The sequence below is a fragment of the Didymella exigua genome (assembly GCF_010094145.1).
Source record: "Didymella exigua CBS 183.55 unplaced genomic scaffold M421scaffold_8, whole genome shotgun sequence".
In the NCBI taxonomy this organism is placed as follows: Eukaryota; Fungi; Ascomycota; class Dothideomycetes; order Pleosporales; family Didymellaceae; genus Didymella; species Didymella exigua.
This window is the reverse complement of record NW_022984782.1, coordinates 372,355-390,702: the sequence shown is the minus strand read 5'-3', so window position 1 is coordinate 390,702 and position 18,348 is coordinate 372,355. Positions and strand designations below refer to the sequence as shown.

Genomic DNA, 18,348 nt, shown 5'->3' with positions numbered 1-18,348 from the left:
CATGCGTGCCTTTCCATATGCTCCATCGTCCACTTCACTGTCACTTGTCTTGCGCCGCACAGTTCTTTCGCGTAGCGGTGGGGGCGAAAAAGCACAGTTATAGATCCTCGAACGAATTGTGAAGGGCTGAGGATGACGAAGTAGGGTTGATGAGGAAGGATGAGTAGGATCTGAGCACGGCGCGGCTGGTGATGATCCAGCGACCAGTGACGATTCAATGGCTGACGGTGCATTTGATGAAGAGGTCGATAGGCGGTTGGTCTATCACGTGCATCGCGTGTGGTCTTACAGGTGTTCTTTCGATCTGTGCGAGGGTTGGTGTGAGGAGTAGGAAGTGCGTAGGTGTCGCTCTGTCCTACTTGGCGACCTTGTATGGCAAGATGTTGTACGTTGCTTGAAACAGGAAAGAGCGTTGCACACTCGAATGAAACCCACTGCAACTAGCCTTCACCATCATCTGACCTCGTCAGCACATCAGTGCCGCGAAGGGGTTAGTCGGCCCTAGAAGTCGACAGCTGACTGAACATTATATCGTTTCGCATTTTGTTCCCGTTAGGGCTCGCTACATCTATCATCCTCATAATGCTGCTACAACTCTTAACTCTGACCGTAAGCAACGCTAGAACTTCGACACATCGTTCAACCAACCAACCTCAAGCCACTTGCTGGAGCACCGATCTGGCACACCTCGCAGATCTTGCACACTGTGCCCTTGTATTTGGCATGGTATTTCGAGCCATCGTAGGGGCAGGCGGCTGAGGGACTACCACCGTAGATGGGTGTGTGGCTTGCTGCGCAAATCTCGAAGTCGGCGAACTGGTCGAAGTCGATTTCGATCTGGTCGGCGGGGTTCCTCTCTGCAACGGTCTTGACACGCTTGGCAGACTCCTTCATCTTCGCGTTGCCAGTCCTGTCAAGCAGAGCGTTGGCGAAATTCAGCGCGGTGTTAAGCTGCTTGTTCTTGTGTGCGAAATTCATGGCAGCTGACAGAGGCAATGATCTATGTGCCCCCTCAAGCTCAGGAACAGTGAAGTAGGCGGACAGTTCCAGCACGCGCTTCTTATCCTCGTCAGAAAGACTGGAAATGTCGGTGGCACCCTTAGCGAGTGCGCGACGCTCGAGCTCGATGGACATAGCGAGTGTGTATTGTGCAGCGACGTTGATGGCTCGTCTCGCCTGGATGTTGTGTTAGCATGATCAAACGAATGGCATGATGTAATAACGTACCTCAGTGAGCTCTGCTTGTGACGCAACGACGTTGACGATCAACAGGTGCAGCAACCTCTTGAAAGCAGCGACACCTTCTGGAAGCTGGTTCTTGAGCAAAGCCTGCTTGCCCGCAGCCAGGTCGGATTGCAAGATGGACTCGAGAGCCCGCGGGATGATGGGCAGAATCTTTCGCGAATCTGTCTCAGTGACAGTTCTCCGTACGTAGTTGACAAGAGAAGGCATGTTTGGTGTTGCGGGGAGGAAGGTCCGGGACGACTGGTAGATCTCCTGGAAGCGCTCTTCAAGAGGTGCGAAGTTGACAGCACCGACTTGTCTGTTCAGCAGCTGCATGGCAGTCTCGAAAGACCCAGCGGCGATGTGGTCTGCTGCCAACGGCGAGTTGCGTGCCCACAAGTCTGCTTCACTGCTTCCAGCGCCTGCGTCAGCACCCTCAACCTCGACGAAGTCATCCTCCGCCTCAACATCGCCATCGTCGCCCATGTCCCAGCCACCGACGTCTTCCTCATCATCGCCCCCAAGCTCGGCAGTAGCACCGGCAGCCTCGGGTTCACCAAGCAGGTCCTCATCACCGTAGCCGTTCGCCGCGGGCTCTTCGTCACCAACACCCTCGATCTCACCAGCGAGAGCCTTCTCGAAAACACTCGAAGATGCTGCACGTGTAGGCCAGTTGGCCTTGAAGGTCGGAACGATTGGCTTGGATGGCTCGAGAGGGTTGCCTATCGAGGGTACGCTGATCTGGTCTTCTGTGACACCGGCGGCTTCAAGGATCAACTGTGCCTGCTCGTCGAGGCCGTGAGCTTTGGCAGTAGCATAGGCCAACGGATAGAGGTCAATCTCCTGGAACATCTCTATCCTGTTTTGAACATCACCGAGGTAGAGTGCGTTCTGGAAGCGGGCAGTCATGTCTCCGCGATGTTCTGCGATCTTGGCCATACGCTTCAGCTTGTCCTGGTCACCTGTGGTGAGGTACAAGAATGACAGCTTGTCGAAGTTCCTTAGCTTCTGGTATGTCATCTCTACGATCTGGTGGTTACCGTGCGCGAGGGCTTCAGTGCTGAGTCGCTGCCAGAGCTTAGGGCGATCAAGCTGCTTGGCCATCTCCACAGCAACCTCAAGGTTGCCACACTCAATGGCGAGCTCGAAACGTGTTTGAGGATCCTGGACGAACTGGAGAGCGATCTCAGGGTAGCCCTTCTTCTGCAGGTACGAAATAATGCTTTGACCAACCAGACTAGATGTCTTGATGATGTTGAGCATCTCATCGTAGTTGCGCTTGACAAGGGCGAGCTTGAAACGGTACTCAGTAGGGTCGATTTGAAGAATCTTTGGCTTCGCTGCGCGGTCCAAGCAGTAGATGTTGCGGCCCTTGACTCTGACTAGGTAGACAGTGTGCTCCAGGGTTCGAACGATACCGTTGTCGCCATTCATCAAGCTGTACTTAATGTGGTTCAATGTCGAGTAGAGGAGCACACCGGTGTCGTCCCATGTAGCGCTCTTGATACGGATGGTCTCGTGCAGTGTGCTGACCTGGTCGAGGTTCTTCGTAGCGATTGTGACATTGTGCTTGCTAAGCAAAGCAACGTGCAGGCCGTCCGAGGACCAGACAACATACTTGACGCCGGCTACAGCAAGCTCCGCAAGGTTCTTCTTAGCCTGGATGTCGTACAGCACAACGTTGGTGGGGGTTATGAGGAGCAGGTTGCCAGTGCCACCAAAGTAGATATCGGTGGTTCCGTGCGGGGGCTTGATGGTCTTGGTTGTGGAGTTGCTGAGATCCTTGATATCAATCTGCTGGTTAGCCAGGCTGAAAACTGCGAATCTGTTCCTCGCGACAAAGACGGCCGAGTTTCCAGGGCCACGCTTTGTGTCGGTGGGTTCCACAGCTCCAGACGCATCGCGCGGAAGACTGATCAGCTCGTACGTGCCACTGTCTGCAGGCGATGTGACCAGAATCGAGCGCTCAGCAGGGTTGTAAGAGATGGTTCGCGGCGGTGTCCACGGGCTGCCGAGCTTCTTCAAGGAGAGCATAGATGGAGATTCGAGATTTTTCTGGAAGTCGTATGACCGGACATGCTTCTCCTTGGTGATGTAGAAGAGGTTGTTCTGGTAGACCGCTGACGCTGGGCGCTCACGCTCCAACTTGAATACCATCACACCATTGTCGTGACCAGCAGCGAACAGGTTGATCTCAGGATGCGCCGCAATAACCCAGAAACGGTCATTCTCCCGCTTGAAAGACTGGACCGATGTCCTCCTGTTGAGATCCCATACACGGATGGTCTTGTCTTCGCCAACTGACAGAATCAGGTCCTGGTGGGGGTGAAACAGACACGCCGATGCGTTCTGGAAATGCCCCCTGCACGTATCGACCTCCCAAGCCTTTGTCTCTGACATCCTCCACAGCTTAACCAGGCGATCATCGCCAGCTGAAATAATTAATGGTAGTGTAGGGTGGAATGCGACCCAGTTGACGCCTCGGTCGTGGCCCTCGAGAACGAACTTGACGACTGCATCTGTGTTTCCAAACATATCTGCCTGGTTCTGGTTCGAGCGAGCCATCTGGTCCTCGAACGACATGGAAGTCGGCGCAGAGTGCTTCTTCCTCAGGCCAGAGATATCCCAAACGCGGACGGACTGGTCGAGCGAGGCGGAAACGACAAGATCTTCCTTGGGATGGAATTGCGCGCACATTGTGTAGTGGTTGTGGCCGGTCATGGTGCAGACTTGGGCGTGTTAGGCAGGGTCTAGGGGTGGTTCAACGACGGTGACTTACTAAGGGAGCCTGTGAGTGTTAGCATTGATTTCTAGATATCACTACTCTGTTGACTTACGGTTCTGCCAGTTCCAGATACGGATGGTCTCTGCTTCCTGTCAGTATGTCCCTGCGCAGCTGCGGGTGCGCTTACGGTCGTCTGAACTACTAATGATCCATGGCAGCTCGTGGTGGAAGAAGACGGTTCGGACGTAGTCCAAATGGCCACTCAGTGTGAACAGACATCGTCGAGTCTGATACGACCAGACCTTGATCTTGTAGTCGTCGCCACCAGATACAAATCTGTCCCTTCTCAGTATGCCGCGCAATCGCATTCAGCGCTCTCATGCTCACAATGGCTGCGTCTTGTGGAAGTCAACGCCGCGGACCGGCCCATCGTGTTCTTCGAAGCGGTCGATCAGGGTTCCCATACGGTAGTCCCACAGCTGGATGGTGGAAGAGTGCAGCGACACGAGAATCCAGGGTCTAGGGGCGGTCAGCGCAGGGAGACGGCATTTGGAGCGCGTGGAGATACCTCTTGGGGTGGAAGGCAATGCCCTTAGCCCTCGAGGACTTGGACTCGAACTGTGCGTGGTCAGATGCAAGCAAGAGCGCATACGCGTGCAGCTGCATACCTTGGTCAACATGCTCGGGGACGAGGCCATGGTGGAATTGAGGGCGAAGCCGCAGCTTCAGTAACACGCTGTGAAGCTTCAATGCAAGAGACGGCGGTATCAGAAGTGGTATGGCGTGCACAGAACAAAAAGAAACACGATGTTGCGAATGGTTGACGCTCTGCTGCCTCCGCCGCAAGCTGCTCTGGCCAGAGGTTCAATCTGCCACGCAACGGAATACTGGACTGAGGCCCGTGCGAGACTAGGGAACCAACCCCACCAAAAGAGCTTCATTCACGTGAGACCTGCGACATCACCCTCTGCAGGCGAATCACCGACGCCTGAGGCTCGCAGCAGGGCTAGTCGACTTCAAGGCTCGTCGTCTCCCAAGCAGAGCCGCATCGCCCCGAGGCCCGCCCAAATTTCTGCTCCGTTGCGTGCGCTCGGTTGAATGTCTGCATACGAAGTTCACCTTATGCGTGTCTGCCCCGCCAGTGCCTACCCGCTGCCAGCTGGCCAGCACTACGTAGAGAACCATGCGTGCCGCAATACTGAGCGGTGCCGTCATTCGTCGGACGGGTTGGGCTTGACGCAAGGTAAGATTTTGCAAGGCCTCAAAGGAACTAATTGCTCATGAACACATATCGAGGCCGCCAGGTGGAGTCAAGGTAAAGCGCTCTTCTGCAGGCAGATCCGCCGCAAAGAACCGCGGCCGAACAGCTCACTGCTGAAACGCAGGTGATAATTGGCGACGTCCCGCACAATCCCAGGCTTTAGGGAATTGTGACCACCCCAGGCCCGCCTCCTCCAATCCTCGTTTTTTCTCGGACAGCCCCATTCGACCACCGCCGCACACTTTGCCCTTCCACTGATCTGCTCTGTGGCTCTTTGTCTGCGAGCTATCCGTCCTGCATTGCTGCCCGTGACACTCCTCCTTCTTCCTGCACGACAAGCAGGGTCTGACCTGTAAACCTTCCACCAGTCCGTCTGCAACTCGCCGCTCAGTCTTCCAGTCAAGCCTCCAAACCTTCTCCAGAATGATACTGTCCGCACAACAATCTTTCTTCCGCATCACAAAAACAAGACACGTCCGCCGGCCTTGCATACCATAAGATCAGCAAAGATCGAGAGAGGTCATCATTGATACGTACGTCGTCGCAATTGGCCCGCCAGCCTGACACAATCGTCACCGGTGAAGAACAACACCCCCCCAGCACACATGGCGACACATGCACCACCACCACCCTACGAGATGCTTTACGGCTGTCCCACTCCGCCGCCGACTGCTTCGAGCGCATACGGTCCGCCTCGATTTCTTCCTCAAGCAAACCACACGCCGCCACTGTACAAGCGGAAGCCGCTACACACTCCGCCGGCCGAGTTCACTCCCATTGGGAAGAATCAATTCACTTTCACTCGCGCGCAGTCCATCGAGTGCTCTTCGAGACCTTCGAGCGTCTCTGGGCACGCCCATGCAGGCACAGCGGCGCAAGAAACCGAGTATGAGGATAGCTCGAAGGAGGAGAGCGAAGAAGAGGACGACCGACCCAGGCGACCCATGGACGAAGCCAGCTTTGAACTCGAGGAGGTGGACAGCGATGAGACCGATGACGAGAGCGTAGAAGTCGTACAGCCAGACCACTGTGAGGATGCAAAGAGCGATAAGAGCGGCGCGGCGTTGGAAGCGACTGGGATCATGGACAGCATGGGGGCGTTGCACGTCTCTGAAGAGTCCCACGACACCGACGAGGAGGCGGAGGCTCTGGCGCGTATCTATCGTCGCAGGAAGAAGAGCATGAGCCAGCGATGGGTGGACCGTAAGCGCGACCACGACCGAAGTGTTGCAGGGGACAGCAGTTACTCTGACAACGATCCTCAGGACGACAACAATATTGAGGCGCGCCGTCTGCGCCGCAAATTGAGCGGATACGGACCGTGGGATAGGCGAGCCTCGCTCATCTTCGAGGACCAGGGCTTTCCGAATACCAACAACATCATCGAGGAGGAGGAACCTGAGGAGGGCGTAGTCAAGCACACCAAGGGTCCGCCATCTATCCCTAGTGACGATGCCTTCACGCTGGATGAGCTGCCCTTCTGGGGAGGCGCTTACGAGACTATGGAAGTCATGACTGGTGCGGAATGAGGACTCTCTGCATCACGCTGGATGGCTTTTGTCTACGGATCTTCAGAGGGAGAGCCGTATGTTTGTTTGTTTGTTTGTTTGTTTGGTGTCTGTTTCTTAGCGCAGCGATTACCCCTTTCGTAACATATCGTGATACTTGCTCTCCTTACCAAAACATCACCTTGGTTTTGTGACATGGTGCAGGTATCGACTTCGGATCCTGCCACTTCCGAAGACAAGTGAGGTTGATGATGTTCTGTCTGGAATTCGGCGCCTGGGTAGGCATCTGCATCTATTTCTGGCCTGCTGACAAGCCATGAGGCTAAGCCCCACGTTAAGGCTGAGTGGCCCACTTCAACACCAACACTCACCACCACCAGATGAACAATGAATGCTAAGTTTAGGCCGCGACATCTAATCGCATGCAGACAGCTCGTTTGAAGGTTTCCAGCCTTTGATGAAGGCACTGAAGCCCACATCGTCGTGTGAAGCGGACCTGAGTGCAACCATCCAGGAAACGGCCTAGGCAGCGGTCTGCTAGTCTACCGCATCGCACAACGCAGCTGGATCTGGAAACGGATGTGTCTGACTCAGATTCGTGAGATTCGAGTTTATCATCAGTCCTGTTCTAGTCCAGTTCATCATCAGTCAACACGTGGCCGTCACCGCCGCGTGGTGCTGAGGGTATCTTACGGCTCGCAGTCTCCCGCGCCTGCGCCACCATCAGCAACCGCCGTCCGCTGAGTGGCCGCGATCGAAACATTCACCGAGGTTGTCTCAACAGCCAATCGCTTGCTGTGCCGCAAGGCCTGTCTTAACAAATCCAAGCTGTCACTGAATCAAGATGCGGGCGTTGGACTACTCAGCCCTGCATTATCAGCATCGGATTGAACACATCCGTCTGAAGCCCATCAGCGTGTCTATGGCGGCTTGCTGTAAGTTGTATAAAGACGTTGAAGAGGAGCTACACATTGTCTATCATCTCATATCTCACAATCAACAAACCATACTCCAGTCTTATATCCTGTTCCCTTTTATTTCCATTTCCTGTTTCCTTGAGTCTTTCTCTCAACAAATCCATCACTCAGCAACATGATGAACTTCACCAACCTCTCCATCCTCGCCCTCGCGGCACTCGGCTCAGTCAACGCCCTGCCCCAAAGCATGCCCTCGTCCACCAACACCCCCGCCCCTCCAGCGCCCACGGACCAAGCCGCGCTCTTCCGCGACCTCTTCACCGCACCCACAGCCATTAAGCGATTCCAGCGCCTCCTCGTGCAGGGCGACGCGCTCCTCGCCGGCCCCGCCCTCAAGGCCCTCACAGTCTTCGACTTCAATGGCGCGACCCCCGCGCCCGGCGCAGAAGGCGGCGCCACAAAGGCCGCCAACATCGAAACCTTCCCCATCCTCACGGGTCTGGACATCAGCACGACGCTCGGCTTCCTGGAGCCCTGCGGCATCAACACGCCGCACGTGCACCCGCGGGCAACCGAGTTCCTGACGCTGGTCGAAGGCTCGAACCTCAAGTTTGGCTACGTGCTCGAGAACGGACTTGTGGGCGCAGACAACAACCCGGAGATTGCGGGCGCGCTGAGCAAGTTCCAGGGCACCGTGTTCCCGCAGGGCAGCATCCACTTCCAGTTCAACGACGACTGCGAGAAGGCGACGTTTGTGGCGACGCTGAACAGCGAGGACCCGGGCACCAGCCAGGTTGCGCAGAACTTTTTTGCGCTGGACGCCCAGGTGCTGGGTGCTACTCTTGGGCTGCCCAAGGAGATCAATGGCGTCAATATCGAGGAGTTCCGCAAGTCCATCCCCGCCAATCTTGCGCGCGATATGGATGTTTGTCTGCAGCGGTGCAAGAAGAACTGAGTGCGCGGTGGTGAAGCAGGGAGGGAACCGATAGAGGTGTAGTTTTGTTCGGCATGGCGAAGGCGTTGGGGCAGTTTTTTTGCTTAGTTTGGTTCTTCTCGCGGTTTAACAGTCACTCTTTAATACTTAAACATTGTCACTCTAAAATATCGTCACCCATCCACCCCCCGCCGTTGCAACACAACGCACCACCTGCACATCTCCCACGCATCTCCAGCACACCGCACACCGCACAGCCCACAGCCCACAGCGCACAGCCCACAGCCCACCTCTGCCCATGCACCAGAACCACCGTGGGCGTGTTTCAACAAAGAAAAGAGCATGGACGGTGGTGATTGCACCTCGCAAAAGAGCATGGACGGTGGTGAGTGCACCTCGCAAAAGAGCGTCGATGAGAACAAGGGTGGGTGATGGACATTTATTTCCTCGCGCCAGAGCCACGCCAAGTCTAAAGGGGCGGATGCAATATACACGGCCAAAGGCGCGGACGCTCGATACACGGCCAAAGGCGCGGACGCTCGATACACGGCCAAAGGCGCGGACGCCCGATACACGGCGTCACGTGCTCGCAATATACAGTACTCGTACAACACACCACAGCCCTGTCCTCGTCCACGTCCCTCGTACGTCGTGGCTACTTCCGCCGCTGCAGGACCTTGGTGCACATGTCGAGCAAGCCAGTCTTGGCGTCGCAGTCGGGGAACGGCGCGATGGCGGCCATGGCCTTGTCGACGTAGTCCTGCGCCAGGGCGCGGGTCTGCTGGAGGCCGGTGGAGGCGAGTACGATTCGGCGGGCCTAGAACCACGTAACCAGTCAGAATGTCCGTCCACAAGGGGCTTCACACGCGCTGCGCTCGCAAACTCACCTTGTCGGCGTCGCCCGGCTCGGCAAACTTCCTCCCCACCAGCGTCCCCAGCGCGGCGTTGTCCTTCCACGCAAACAGCAGCGGGGCGGTCGCGAGCCCCAGCTCCAGATCGGCGCCGCCCGGCTTCCCCAGCTCGGCGCTGCTGACAGTGTAGTCGAGCATGTCGTCGACGAGCTGGAAGGCCATGCCGAGGTTCTTGCCGTAGGCGTAGCTGGCGTCGACGACGTCGGGCGCACAGCCGCCCAGCACGGCGGCGGCGCGGCACGACTTGCTAATCAGCGAGGCGCTCTTGAGATACGTCTTCTGCAGGTAGTAGGCGAGGGTGTCGTCGCTCCAGGCCGGATCCGACTCGTCGCGCGCCGTGTTCTGCAGCTGCATGAACTCGCCCTCGACCAGGTTCGCAATGACGGTGGCCAGCAGCTCCGTGACCTCCGGGTCGCGCAGACGGGCGAGGGCGACCGAGGCGCGGCCCAGCAGGAAGTCGCCGGCCAGCACCGCCATCTTGTTGCCGAACTCGGTGTTGGCCGAGGCGGCGCCGCGGCGGGCGACGCTGTGGTCGATGACGTCGTCGTGCAGCAGCGAGGCGGTGTGGATCAGCTCTGTGATCTCGGCGAGGCGGCGCTGCGAGGGCAGGATGTCGGCGGCGGCGGCGGACAGGTCATGGGCGGCGGACGGGTCATGGGCGGGGCTGGAGGTGCTCGCGTCGGGGTTGGCGTCGCGCAGCGTCTGCGGGCTGGAGATGGGGGCGTCGACGCTGCTGCCACTGCTGCCACTGCCGCCGCTGCTGCCGCTGCTCCCTCGACGGGCGCGCTGGGGCGTCAGGGCGGTGGCGCGGCTCATGAGCAGCACGAGCATCGGGCGCACGTACTTGCCCTCGCTCTGGGTGTAGTACTTGGCGACCGTGTCGAGCGTCGGGTGGCCGCTGCCGAGCAGCGAGCGGATGTTGCCCGTCAGGAACTTCATCTCGCGCGCGACCGTCTGGAAGGGGTCCATCTTCAGCGGCGCGTCCGGTGGCGGCGCGGCCCTGATGTGCTGCGCGACGCTGGCTGCCTGCGCCGCGGCCGCCCACGACGACTGGGCCCGTCGCCGCCGCGCAAAGTGGTGTGTCGAGACATGCGGCTGCGGGCGGCGGGCGGCGCTGGCCGACGGACGGCTCGGTGTCGCGAGGCCTGGCGTGGTTGCGGACGGGGTCGTGGCCCGCTGGGCAAAAGCGCTCGCGAGCCGGCTCGGACGGCTCATCATCGGAGGCGCGGGTGTCGAGGCGGTAGACGGCGGACGGGCGAGTGCAGGTGATGCGTCCCCGAGGAATTGACGTCGTCCGGGAGAGATGGCCGGCTGCCGCTGTCACCACTGCGGAAGGGAAGTTTTCCCAAAAGTCATGACGAGGGCGCTCGGATCGACGCGAGTCGGGAGTCGGCGCGTCAGGCCGGCGAGGTCGGACAGGGCGGACATGTCCGACCTCACCTACCAAGTAACGACTTGGTGTCGACCATCTGTCCATCCGTCCATCTTCTGCCGGCCATGGTGCTCCTCACCATGACCCCCGGCATAGTGCAGGCACTGTCGCGCATCTCCCCGACACACCCCGAGCTGCCTCCGCCCCTGCAACCGGCATGCTCGCCCTCGCTCGCCGCGCCCGCGCCAGGAAACCCCATCTCGCACGCGCAGCTCCTCGCCCTAACAGCGGTGCTCAGGCAGCTGCCCACGACCAACTCGAGCCGCCCCAACACCGGCCCAACACCAACAACACCGACAGCACCGACAACACCGACAACACCGACAACACCGACAACATCGACAACACCGACAACATCGACAACACCAACAACACCAACAACACCAACAACACCAACAACACCAACAACACCAACAACACCAACAACACCAACAACACCAACAACACCAACACCACCAACACCAACACCACCAACACCACCAACACCAACAACACCAACAACACCAACAACACCAACACCGACAACACCGACAACACTCGCCGCCCTCCTCAAAAACACAACCCTCTACACACCCCCACCCGCGCCAAAGCCCGCCCAGACGCCCGAATACCACGCCCTGATGGCCCGCCTGCGCGCCGCCGACGAGCGCCAGAGCTACGAGCGCATGCTCCCGCCCGCCCGCGACCCGTTCTCGACCCGCTTCCCGCACGCCCAGAGCCGCATGCCCTCGGCCTTTGGCACCGGCGCAGACGACGCCGCCGACGCGCACGACGAGCTGTCGTACGACGAGGTGCACCGCCAGATCATCCTGATCATCAACGTGCTCATCTCGGTCGTCTGCGTCGCCGTCTTTGTGTGGGTGGCTGCGCGGCACTGGACTGTGGGGACGCGGTTGGGGTTGAGCATGGGCAGTGCTTTTGCCGTGGGCGTTGCAGAGGTGGTTGTGTACAGCGGCTATGTGCGCAAGGTGGCCGAGGCGAAGAGGGTCGAGAGGAAGAAGCCCGAGGTCAGGGAGATTGTCGCGAGCTGGGTCCTGCATGGGAAAGAGGGCGAGGCTGTGGCGACGGGGAGAGAAAAGGACGATGCTATGAGGCACAGGAAAGGGAGACATCGCTGAGAATTGCATTGCATTGGTTGTATTGACTGCATTGGTTGCATTGGTTGTATTGGTTGCATTGGTTGCATTGGTTGTATTGACTGCATTGGTTGCACTGACTGCATTGACTGCACTGGTTGCACTGGTTGCATCGACTGCATTGGTTGCACTGGTTGCATCGACTGCATCGACTGCATTGACTGCATTGACTGCATTCTAACCCCGGACTATGCTCAAGACGTATGCAACGCTGGAAGATACCCGAGACGCCAAAAACACACCTGGCTTCTACATCTCGTCACTTCTTCCTGTTCCGCCCAGCCACGCCTCCCGCGAACCGTCCAAGATTGCTCAGGCTAGATCTCGGCTTGTGCCCCTGCGCTGCACTGCCTGCCGCCGTCGTCACGGGCGGCCTCATCGCTCCCGCTGGCGAGTTGGGTCGCAGACCTGCGTGCTTCGGTGGAACCGCCGGCGGGCCCTTTGGAATCTTCTCCTCGACCGTCTCGAGGCCCGCTGGCACGTCTTCGCCCATGGCTACGTGCTGATGCGTGCGCCGCGCCTTCTCCTGCGTTGCTTTGAACCGATCGAGGAGCTCCACCCACTTGACGCTGCCTTCTTCTCTCGCTTTGAGTCGGTTGGGCCGCTCGAACCCGGACGCAGAAGGTCCCTGCGGTGCGCTGCATGTACCCACTTCTGAGCTTTTTTGCCTCAAATGGTTCAGCGTGTTGGATTGGGGTACATACGTCCGTGGGGCAATGTGCAGGTAGCCAATGGCTGACACGCTGTTCAGCCTGTTCTTCAGAGCCGCAAACGCCGACGATTGCGGCAGGAGCATGAGAAGCCCGTACATGCACCTGTACAGTTGAGGGTACTTCTCCGGCTCGAGGAGCTGCATGCGGAGGTCTGTTGATACATTAGATAGAGACAGTCCTGCACATGCAAATCAAGCACTCACATGTAAACACTGGTGATTCCAGCAACTGCACAAGCTTGTCAATCTGGATGAGCGTGTTTACCGTCATCTCGAGATCGGCGCTGTGATTGTCAGCAGTGGAATAGCCCTGTGTAGAATGACATACAAGATTTGGAGCAGGTGGTATGCTTGCTCGTAAGCTTGGGCGAGTAGGCAGAGCGAGAAGGTGGCCACTGCGTTGTGGCACCAAGCTTTGAACAACGTAACGAAGAAGGATTGGCCGTCCTGATCGAGTCAGTACACTGAACATGAAAGCTTGCCGAAAACTTCATGCCTTGTTTTCCAAGTTGCGGAGACGCCTCCGCAGGTCGGCAAGCTCAGGTGCTGTGATGAGGTTGTTGTTGAGGTTCTGAACCATGATGCTCGCAAACTCGACATCCTCATCTTTCACGATGCAGTCTGCCATTGTGCGGTAGATCTTCTCCGCACTCAGCGTCAGGCACAGCTGTCGGATGATCAGGTTGCCTCGTGTCTCGAGCAGTCTTCGATCCGTACAGAACAACTTCAGGAGATTAACCATGAAAGACGTAAAGTACGTATCGTCACTGTGCATCGAGATCTGCGATAGCAATAGCAGGTCGCGTGTAACAACCGCATCAGACGGATCCGACAGTGTCTTTAGTAGCGCCGGGAAGGTCCCGTCGTCGACCGTCAGTATCTACACCATCGTCGTTAGCCAGAACAAACTGTTACTAACATGCTCGCCTACCCTTCCAGGTGCCATTCTGTGTAGCATGATCAGCCATGCAATCGCCGCGACACGTGTGGCTTCGTGTTCGTTGAGAAACTGTAGAGTTAGAGCGCTGACAGAAGCCTGGTAGTCCAGTTCAGGTACTGGACGTGGCAAAGGGCCGCCGTCTTCTCCTGGTATCGGAGACTGCGTGCCTGCCTTGCCTTCTGCTGCCTGGTCACGGATGACTGCCTTGAGGAGTCTGGCCGATAGATTCGAGTCTCGTCGCTGAGTGCCTGTGAGCTCTTTGCCGAGCTCGGAAAGCGAAGGTGGAAGTTGAATCTTGTCGCTTATGTTGCCGTTTGGCTGACCATCTTCAGATAGGGACATGATGTACTCCATCAGCGAGGCGTTCACTTCTTGAGCCTCCTTGCGGACATCGTCGACATCGTGTGACATGCGTGGCAGCACGTGCGAAAGCAAGCTTGGAACAAATGGCATGATGTCCTCGGGACAGATGTCGAAGAACGCCTTAATCCAGCGCAGAGACGTGAGGAGGATGCTAGTCTGCTCTTCTTCCGCGTCTGCAGTCGTCAGCCTTGATATTACTGTACAGGCATTGGAGCCTTACCTGATGGTGAGCTGAGGAAGCTAACCAGAATCGCCAAAATCTTTGGGTGGTCGACGTGGACATCTTGTCCTGGGATCCAGTCGCCATCGCCATTCACAGACTTCCCACTATCGCCAGATAGCGACTCACTGTGTCCACTTGCATTGTCGCCGTCTTCTACCGACACGTGATGCTCGAGCGGCGTACTTCCTGTGGTTTCGCTCTCACCTCCAGCATCGCTGCGAGTGCTTGATGACGTGGAAAGTCTCCGACCGTCCTTGCTCTGGCTTCTTTTGCTCTCTGCGATGCCTTTCTTAATTCTTGCAATCTTCCTGATCTCGTTGAGGAACCTGTCCAGCGCAACCTGCGTCATGGTGTACACATCGGTGTTCGAGTCGCTGAGGAACTTGAAGAGGCCGCCGAGGAAGCGAGGAAGGCGAGCAATGAGCTCCAAGTCGGGTATCGAATCGAGCAAGGTTACCCACGCAACCAAGAATGAGCGTGTGAACGGGTTGATGACGTTTATGCGTTCTTCGAGAAGGGGTAAGAATCGTTCGAGGTTGAAGGCGGTCTCGAGATGGTGAGGGGGAGGTTCTGGCGAGTCGTCTGGGTGGCCGAGCGGCTCATCTGGGTGGTGCAGAACAGATATGTACGAGGCAGCGGACTCGGACACAATGTCCTTCACTAGGCGATCGAGCAGTTCAGCTCCATTCTTGACTGATAGCTCTGAGTCGGCGGCAAGCTGTTGTCGCGTGTAAGCATTGCACTCCCGCAAACACCAATCCGGAACCCACCTTGCACAATGCATCAAACACCTGGTTGAAGTATACAAGTATTTCTCCCTTTGCCACCTTTGCAATGTTGTACATGCTCTCGCATGCATAGTACCTAACGCGCGCATCCGAGTCAGAGAAGCAGGCAAGGACCGGAGGAACGATTTCTTCGAGGTAGCGGGCTACTTCCTGTGGTCGTGTGAGCACAGCAATTACCAAGGGTGCAGTCCGGCACATACTGGCCCCAATGCTATCGAAGCCGCAGCCAGACCAATGAGGCCTCCATTGCGGGCGTGCGGTTGGTGGACAGCGTATGCGTAGTGGTGGCAGAGCTCGTGGACGATCTTTGCTATCCTGTCGTGGTCCTGCGCCTGGAGTGCATTGCGGATGAGGGCCTCGAGCTCGAGGGCGCCGCTTTTGCGCTTGTCGTAGAGCTTATCGCTGAGCGCCTTGGTGATGTTGGGGTCCATGTTGATACAGTGCGGCGGCTGCCTCTACATGGTGCAGCTACACGTTCATCGTTGCCGGGGGCGTGGACAAGGCGAGCGCAGGATGCGTGAATGGCCTTTGGCGGGTGCGGCTGCTGTCGCGTCGGCGTGCATGCTTCTGACGTCGACGCACCGCTGCAGAGCCATCCCTGCCCGCCAACACGGGAAGTCCAAAGCCAACAACAGCTGCGGGTCAGCGACCGTCGCACACACAACTTCTCCAGGACGCGATTTTTGGACAGCAAAGAATCTCATCTGAGCCTGATCTGCGCCATGACGCCCGAAAGCATCCGAACCCATACCCATCCAAGTCCATCATAGCCACCCCTCACCCTCACTCGTCGACACGGCCTAAGCGCTATACCTGACTAGTGCTCCACCATCCACCTGCTCCCGTCAGGTGTCTTGCACGGCCAACATGGAGAAAATTAAGAACAAAATCCACAATCTGCGCAGGAAGCCCCTGCCAGACCATCTCAGGGAACCCGTTATGAACATGCCGGACGGATTTCGGAACTGGGCTGTGGCGTTGTGAGTCTCCAGCATTCCCTTTCTAGAAAGATATGATCAGACATCGAATGATCGCATATAGCAAACGAACCTGAGGTTCAGGGCAACATGACAACTAGGAATGTATCACTGACTGCAACAGTATCGTCTGCAACTTCAACGTCGATGTAGGGTAGGTGAGGCTGCGCGAATCCACCAAGAGTTACTGAAGTTGACCTTCAAAGGCCAGAGATCGAAATCTTGTATCCACCCACTGTTGCATTCAGCACTGCGGACCTCACTGCAATATGCTTCAATAGGTAGCCCTATCTCTCGAGACTGATGTTTCCACGACTGACCTTCCAAGCTTCCCAGAACAACAGAACACTGAGACAGCTGAAGACCTGGCGTTCAACTTCACGGTCACGAACGATTCGCCTGGTGTCAAGCTGAGCTCTCCAAATTCACCACATGGCAGTGGCGACCAGTTCTTTGCGTCATGCGTGTTCCGCCAGGAGTTCGACGAAACCATGAAGAGAAGCTTCAACCAGAGATCGATGGTTCTGATATCACATCACAACTTCACCAGCTTCAACAATCGGATATTACAAGTCATGACAGAGAGCGGCGTGATCAGCGATCCTACTACCTTGGAAGGCGCCCATGCGCAAATGAACAACTGGCCGCCACCATCGATAGGTGGCCACGAGCTGCCATTCCTAGGCCGTATCTTAACATTAAACATCGCGCCACACCCTTCGTTCCCACTCCAAGGTCTCGCTGGGTCCAACCCTCTGCCGGCAGATCCCCACCCGCCCATCTACGCCTATGAGCCTGTAGGATCTTGGGATACTATCATGAACTTTATGCCCTGCATCACGGATCTCTACGTCCTGTACGAAAAGCTGATCCTCTGTGAGTCCATCATTGTAATCGCCAAGTCCCCCCAACTAGCCAGCGAAGCCGTGTCCTCCCTCCTTGACGTCATCCGACCCGTGCCCTACGCCGGCGTCGTAAAACCCTACATGACCATGCAAGCAGACTTCCGCAGCATCGGCATCGACGGCGGCACCCCCCGGCCCTTCATAATCGGCATCACCAACCCCTTCCTACTGAAACGCATCGTGGCTGCCGCAGAGAAAACACAAGGGCAGCGCCCACACATCCTCTACCTGCAGAACTTCGACGGGCCCGTCCCAACCCGGCGGCATCACTCTCTGCACCACAAGTCCAGCCGCAACGTGCTCCTAGACCTGCCGGGCGGCGGCATCGAAGTACACACGCCGTCGAAGCGGTTCCTGAAATCAGACGCCGGCGTCGTATCGCAGATCGAAGCTACCCTCAAACTCGACTCCCAGACCTCCTCCCTCAGCCCGCTGATACGGCGCCACTTTGCCGAGCTAACAGCCACGTTCATCGCACCCATCAACCGGTATCTCGCAACTTCCAACATCGTCTCGCCCGGCGGGCATCAGCGGTATGCAAGTTTCTCCATCCCGGAGTTTTTGGCTAGTGTCAGTAAGTACGGGACGAGTGTGAAGTTGAGAGGTCAGGGACCGATTCAGAGACACAGAGTGAGGGATGCGTTGTATGCGGCGTTCTGTGCGAGTGAGAATTTCTATAGCTGGCTGGATGTCAAGATTAGTCTAGAGAATGAGGCGAGTGCGGGGTTGTTGGGGGGTGGGATGGGGGGCGCGAGAGGGTGAGAGGGTAAGAGGTGGAGGGAGCAACATTAGTGGGAGACGGGCTTTCGCAGCGTAATGTGTAATAGACTTGAGGTGATTGAACGTACTGCGTGTCAGATGTGCTGTGAGAAGTGTACATGTCCGGTACAGGACTCTTCGTTGACGCGCTATTGCATTGGAGCCTGAGCCACACGAAGCCAGAGGCACTGGATGAATGTTCATTCCCCAGCACGATGTAAAGCTTTTAAAGACTTCCTCGCACTGTAACGAAGACTAAAGACCGAATCCCAGCACCTCAAACAGAAACATGATATTCAGAGGCTTGTTTGTATATATTCGGAAGGACCTCTATAACAGAATACTTAATTCTAAGCGCCTCACTGCATGCACTCGTAGTCGTTAGACATATTACCAGTTACAAGGCAGCCGCACGCTGATACCGACAACCTCCCGTGCATCAGGCGCGCGAGCGATATCTGCCCACGTAGCGAACTCTCGGACCGCGAAACCAAGTACTCCAACAATGTACGAGTGGTTCCAGGTAACCACGCAGGTCAAAAATTCTCTTACTGAAGACGTTGATGCCTACAATGCCGCGCCTGCCATCCCCCAGCATTTTCACGAGCAGGTACACTGTATCCGCGAGGCCAG

General features: G+C 57.1%; 7 protein-coding genes across 7 annotated transcripts; 4 read left to right on the top strand and 3 right to left on the bottom strand.

Annotated features, from left to right (window-relative positions):
* Positions 1-518: 518 nt before the first annotated feature.
* On the bottom strand, positions 519-4,815 carry M421DRAFT_372555 (Coatomer, alpha subunit). Its single transcript, XM_033589764.1, has 8 exons — positions 4,618-4,815; positions 4,518-4,567; positions 4,337-4,468; positions 4,137-4,285; positions 4,062-4,091; positions 4,004-4,012; positions 1,228-3,953; positions 519-1,176 (listed from the first exon to the last, which is right to left on the bottom strand). The coding sequence occupies exons 1-8, from the start codon at positions 4,645-4,647 to the stop codon at positions 640-642; spliced, it is 3,663 nt and encodes a 1,220-aa protein (XP_033450611.1). The 5' UTR covers positions 4,648-4,815; the 3' UTR covers positions 519-639.
* Positions 4,816-5,815: 1,000 nt separating this feature from the next.
* M421DRAFT_90916 (uncharacterized protein) lies at positions 5,816-6,739 on the top strand (the record flags this gene model as incomplete). Its single annotated transcript, XM_033597897.1, has 1 exon — positions 5,816-6,739. The coding sequence occupies one exon, from the start codon at positions 5,816-5,818 to the stop codon at positions 6,737-6,739; it is 924 nt and encodes a 307-aa protein (XP_033450610.1).
* Positions 6,740-7,810: 1,071 nt separating this feature from the next.
* Positions 7,811-8,590, top strand: M421DRAFT_58503 (RmlC-like cupin; the record flags this gene model as incomplete). Its single annotated transcript, XM_033595609.1, has 1 exon — positions 7,811-8,590. The coding sequence occupies one exon, from the start codon at positions 7,811-7,813 to the stop codon at positions 8,588-8,590; it is 780 nt and encodes a 259-aa protein (XP_033450609.1).
* A 634-nt stretch (positions 8,591-9,224) lies between these two features.
* Positions 9,225-10,449, bottom strand: M421DRAFT_99701 (decaprenyl-diphosphate synthase subunit 1; the record flags this gene model as incomplete). Its single annotated transcript, XM_033598785.1, has 2 exons — positions 9,225-9,386; positions 9,457-10,449. 2 exons carry the CDS (start codon positions 10,447-10,449, stop codon positions 9,225-9,227), a joined length of 1,155 nt encoding a protein of 384 aa, XP_033450608.1.
* A 543-nt stretch (positions 10,450-10,992) lies between these two features.
* Positions 10,993-12,030, top strand: M421DRAFT_3434 (uncharacterized protein; the record flags this gene model as incomplete). The annotated part of the gene is made up of 1 exon (XM_033589502.1): positions 10,993-12,030. One exon carries the CDS (start codon positions 10,993-10,995, stop codon positions 12,028-12,030), a length of 1,038 nt encoding a protein of 345 aa, XP_033450607.1.
* A 70-nt stretch (positions 12,031-12,100) lies between these two features.
* On the bottom strand, positions 12,101-15,924 carry M421DRAFT_418676 (ARM repeat-containing protein). The gene is made up of 8 exons (XM_033591873.1): positions 15,275-15,924; positions 15,057-15,224; positions 14,284-15,004; positions 13,692-14,236; positions 13,257-13,640; positions 13,089-13,207; positions 12,965-13,044; positions 12,101-12,912 (listed from the first exon to the last, which is right to left on the bottom strand). Exons 1-8 carry the CDS (start codon positions 15,503-15,505, stop codon positions 12,308-12,310), a joined length of 2,853 nt encoding a protein of 950 aa, XP_033450606.1. The 5' UTR covers positions 15,506-15,924; the 3' UTR covers positions 12,101-12,307.
* Positions 15,645-17,794, top strand: M421DRAFT_418675 (uncharacterized protein). The gene is made up of 4 exons (XM_033591872.1): positions 15,645-16,054; positions 16,176-16,205; positions 16,258-16,332; positions 16,380-17,794. The coding sequence occupies exons 1-4, from the start codon at positions 15,942-15,944 to the stop codon at positions 17,716-17,718; spliced, it is 1,557 nt and encodes a 518-aa protein (XP_033450605.1). The 5' UTR covers positions 15,645-15,941; the 3' UTR covers positions 17,719-17,794.
* The last annotated feature ends 554 nt before the right edge of the window (positions 17,795-18,348 follow it).